This window comes from Octodon degus, unplaced genomic scaffold (assembly GCF_000260255.1).
Source record: "Octodon degus isolate 3935 unplaced genomic scaffold, OctDeg1.0 scaffold00072, whole genome shotgun sequence".
NCBI classification, from domain to species: domain Eukaryota; kingdom Metazoa; phylum Chordata; class Mammalia; order Rodentia; family Octodontidae; genus Octodon; species Octodon degus.
The window spans coordinates 981,833-987,031 of NW_004524648.1; the positions used below are offsets into that span (position 1 = coordinate 981,833).

At 40.9% G+C, this 5,199-nt stretch overlaps 1 protein-coding gene across 4 annotated transcripts in view; it reads right to left on the reverse strand.

Moving 5' to 3' along the window:
- Positions 1 to 5,199, reverse strand: part of Sgsm2 (small G protein signaling modulator 2) — a 41,184-nt gene that overhangs the window by 32,587 nt on the left and 3,398 nt on the right. For all 4 annotated transcript variants that reach the window (XM_004635334.2, XM_023719816.1, XM_004635333.2 and 1 more), the window contains exon 2: positions 2,535 to 2,610. In XM_004635334.2, coding sequence (XP_004635391.1) covers positions 2,535 to 2,610 — 76 coding nt within the window. The remainder of the gene's footprint in view (positions 1 to 2,534; positions 2,611 to 5,199) is intronic.

A 5,199-nucleotide genomic window follows, 5' to 3' on the forward strand; every position in this document is an offset into this window, starting at 1 on the left:
CACAAATAAATAAATAAAATTTTTTAAAAAATAATAAAATAAAATTAATTATTAATTACTTTGTTTGATACAGAGTCTCATGATATAGTCCAAGCTGCCCTTGAATTCACAGCAATGCTCCTACCTCATCCTCCCCAGTGCTGGGGTCACAGGCATGCACCACCATGCTTGACCCAGCCTTTTTAAATCTAAGAAGAAATTTTTTTGAGACAAAGTCTTGGTAAATTACTAACTTACCCAAGCTTGGCTACATATTGCAATCCTCCTACTTCAGCCTTCTCAGTAGATGGGATTATAGGCAAGTGCCACCATGCTCAGCTTCCTTTATAGTTCTTTTTTTTTTTTGGTGGAACTGGGGTTTTGAACTCAGGCCCTTGTGCTTGCCAGGTAAGCACTTATTCTACTGAGCCACTTCCCCGGCACCCCCTTTATAGTTCTTATCACTACCTATTATTATTTTTCTATCTGTGCAATGGTTTTCTTTCTTTCTTTTTTTTTTTTTGCAGAACTGGGGATTGAACTCAGGCTCTTATGCTTGCCAGGGAAGTGCTTATTCTACTGAGCCAGCTCCCCGGCCCCTGTGCAATGGTTTTCTTTCTGTCTCCCTCAACAGAATTTAAGTGCCTGGTGAAGAGACTTTGTCTAGCTTGTCATGGCCATTTTCCTACATGGAAAATTGTATCTCAAGCCCTTGGTGAATACTGTTGGAGTTATGGGAAGAGTAATTGTGTCTAATTACACTGCTGTCAAAAACCACACCTATAATCCCAGGATTCGGAGGCTAAGGAAGGACTGCCATGTGGATGCATGAGGATCACCAGCCTGGGCTACATAGTAAGTTAAAGGCCAGCCTGAAATGCATAGCAAGACCCTGTCTCAACAAAACAAAACAATCCCCCAAACCAAAACACAGCACACCTTCTAAGCTAATTGTGGGAGCCAAGGCCTATAGTCCCAGCACATCTGTCTGAAGCAGAATGATTACCTTGGGTCCAAGGCTAGCCTGGACTACATAGTGATTTAAAGGCTAACCTGGACTGAATTGTCAGACCCTGTCTCAAAGACAAACCAATCACAAAAATCACACCTTCTGAATGTTTTCTTGGGTACATCGTTGGTTTTCAGCTCTAGTACTGCACAGGTATGCAGCCCTGGTATTGTATATTGCACAACACACACACACACACACACACACACACACACACACACACACACAGAAAAAGGAAGAAGAAAGGGAAAGAGGGCCAGCGAGATAGCCCAGTCGACTAAGAGCCTGCTTAGGCAAGCGCAGGGACCAGGGTTTGATCCCCAGCATCATATGCTGTTCCACCCCCTAGGTGCACTGAACTGGCCACAGACACCAGGCATGGTGGTGCATGCCCGTAATTCCAGTGCTGGGGAGGCTAAAGATAGGAGGATCATTACAAGTCCAAGCTGCATAGTGAGACCCTGAACCAAATACGTTAAAAAAAAAAATTAAAAAAGGAAAGTTTATACAAGGTTAAATTCCTACAAATTTAAGAAAATTCTGTATGTAGATGTTTCTTCTATAAAGACAAACAAACATTCAAGTTGAGAAGGAAACAATAGTCTATTATGGGTTTTCTCCTTTGTGTGGCTAGAAAACTGTGGCTGTATTTCCTATCATACCTTCTTGTTCTTTCGCAGCCAATGAAGCATGTGAAAAGTTAGCATAATGGTAAAAGTGTCTGGGATTAATCAGGAAGTTAATATGGCACCAAGAGCACTCCTGTGCTACCAACCTTTCACCAAAACTAAGGGATGGATAACTCAGAGCAGTGATTTCCAAACCCCAACTAACTAAGGCAATAGTTTTCAAAGTATAATCTGTAGATCAGCAACATCAACCTTTTTTATTTTTTGGCAGAACCGGGGATTGAACTCAGGTCCTTGCACTTGCTAGGGAAGCACTTATTCTACTGAGCCACCTCCCTGGCCCCATCAGCTTCATTTTTGACCTTGTTAGAAACCTAGATTCTCAGAGGCCAGGGTTTGTCCCCAGCATGCTGCACTGGCCCCACCCCCGGGGCATGCTGAGACAACGATTGAGACTGTGCATGGTGGCACACACCTGTAATCCCAGCACTTGGGAGGCTGAAAACAGAAGAATCACTACAAGTGCAATCTGTGTAGTGAGACCCTGTAGATCCTGTACTAAATACATAAAAAAATAAAAAGAAAGAAAGAAAGAAATCTAGATTCTCAGGCCCACTCTAGACCTACCAGAATCATAAATTTCAGGGCTGGGATACAGGAACATGATTTAACAAGCTCTTCAGGTTACTTATACATACTAAAATTTAAGAATTATAGGAACTAAAATATAGATTCTTGAGGTCAGAAGATCGTGATTCAGTAGGTCTAAGATGGGGCACAAAGTGATTTCATAAGTTTCTGGGTTGATTTGGTCTTGCAGCCAGATCTGAAAACTACTAAACCTTGTTTTTTCTGGTCCCAGGATAGCATCCTCAGTTCTAAACCTGCCTCCCATCAACCCTAAATTGTTTACTTACCACACAGAGCAATGATGTGGCTGCTATCTTCATGCACAAATTTCCTGGTGACAGCTTCCTCCATGATTTGCTTTACCTGTGGACAAATGAGCAGCATGGTTACTTAACCATATTTCCTTTTTTCTGATCAAAGAACTCAGGAAGCCTAGCGGTACAGCTCAGTTATAGAATGTGTGCTCTGCATGTGTGAGACCCTACCGCCGAAACATGGAAAGCATCCAAGCAGTTAAATATTTTGGTTCTGTACTTCTAGTCTGGGTTCTTAGGCAGTTAGAGAGATGACAAGCTTGGAAGATAAGGAAGGAAACGTTCTTCATTACAACTTGCTCTAAGCCTTTTGGAGAGGAAAGTGGGAAAAATGATGTCAAAACCCACCAAATGAAAACAAATAATAATAAAATAAAATAAAAAATAAAAAAACCCCACCAAATGGCCAGTGCAGAAGTTCTAGTCCAGATGGAAGTACGTAGGTTGGAATAGGGACAAGAGGCAGTTTGCTCAGGTACACTCAGCCAGGAAAGGGCTTCTGGGCAGAAACACTGTCCTTTAAGGACAGACTATTTCAGTATAGGCTCCAGGAAAAAAATACCTGCCTTTTTCTCCCTCTTCTCCAAAGTTAGAACTAGGTTCATCCATGCCTCAGGGTCACTTGCTTCATGTTCTCATAGTACCTGTCTGGATTCTAAAGCCCTGGTGTTTTGGGTTCCTCCCAGATAGAAAGCTTTCAAATACCTTATAAGGTGACCAGTCGCATCTCCCTTAACATTCAAGGGGCTTGGGGATGCTGCTCAGTGCATTATTATCTAATATGTGTGAGGCCAAGAGTTCCAGCCCATCACAGCAAAAAGAAAAAGAAAAAAAAAAAAATTAAAAAAAAAATCAAAGTTATTTACTGTTTAAAGTATTTATTTATTTAGTTTAGTACCGGAGGTTGAACCCAGGGCCTCTGTGCTGAACTTTATTTCCGGCCTTTTTCTGGTATTTGAGACAGGGTCTCACTAAGTTACCTCTGTTTGGTTTGAACTTGTGATCTTCCAACTTCTGCCCCGCAGATTGCTGGGATTATAGGTATCTGACACCACCCCTAGTTTATTTATGTTTATCTTTACTGTTCTACAAACATACAGAAAAGTTTATATAGTAATTTTACAGCTTGGTAAATTTTCACAAATTGAACATTCCTGTGAAATCAACATGTAGAGTAACAAAAACATGGGACCAGCAACTTAAAGTGTCCACGCTCTGTCATGTTCTTCTCTGGTCACTACTCCTGCCTAACTGTACCCACTAACCTGATTTTTAATTCCATTCACTTTATAGGTTTTTATACTTTTTTTTTTGGTGGAACCAGGGATCGAACTCAGGCCCTTGCACTTGCCAGGGAAGTGCTCATTCTACTGAGCCACCTTGGCTCCACTTTTTTTATAAATTAAGTAATCTGAACCAGCTGTCATGATACATACTTGTAATCCTAGCGCTGAGAAGCTGAAGTAGGAGCATTGTTGTGTGTTCAAGACCAGCCTGGGACACACGGTGAGTTCAAACCCAGCCTGAACTACATAGTGAGATCATGTTTCAAAAACAAAAAACAAAAGAAAACACAGCAAAAAAAATATTGAAGGGTCTGGGAGCTAACTCAGCAGCATATGCACCTGCCTGGCAACTGTAAGGTCCTGAGTTTGATCTCCAGTATCAAACAAAAATAAAGACAAAAATACCTCATATATATAGTAACTTAGCATGGTATTTTTTTTTTCATTATTTAAATACATTTTAGCATGGTATTTGGTAAATGATTTGTTTTGCTCACCAGTGTGTGAGATTTGTTCACACTGTGTACAGTTGTCAACTATCCATTCCTATTGCATGAACACACCATAACTGACTGGCATTTAGGTGGTTTCCAATTTGGAGCTGTTACGAATGGTACTGCTATGAACATTCTAGACATATTTTGGTGAACATATGTGCTAACTTTTTAAAATTTATACTTCTAGATAAGGAATTTCTGCTGGATATATTCTGCTTTATGCCAAAATGCTCTCCAAGGTAGTAGTACTAATTTAAATTTCCATCAGCAATGTAGAGGTTCCTGTTGCTCCCAACACTTAGCCAGGCACTGGGTGATGTCCTGAGAATTTGCCAGGAGATAGATACTAACACTGTAGGTTAGAGACAGAATTCTTCAGTCCCAATGTAAAATCTTAGAGATAAACTCTGGGCAGAGCTAGTCCTTGCCAGTCTTTGGACAAGTTATAGGTCCTGGCTCCCAAGGCCCCTCACACAGCACTGTATAGTTTGGAGAGCAGTACAACATCCAAAGCCTGGTGAGGGAGGGAAAAAGGGAGGGAGGGAGAGCAGATGGGCTGGAAAAGCTCATGGTTGGTGGTTAGGCAAACAGGGATTGGATCAGATTGATTCTTGCACTCTAAACTGTTAAAAGCTTCCTAGATTACTCCCCAAGGGGTGTTTGTATTAAACAGGGCATAATGTCACAACTAAAGATCTGTAGGTGTCTAAAACAGATTTATTGGGTATTTGTTTTGGAGAAGTTAGAAAGATTTAGAGATGTTCCTAGAAACATATTAGAGGTCCTTTGCAAAAGGACAGCTCTGCCTACAATTATCCTGTCTTTCTGCCTTTCCTTATCTTTTTTTTTTTTTTT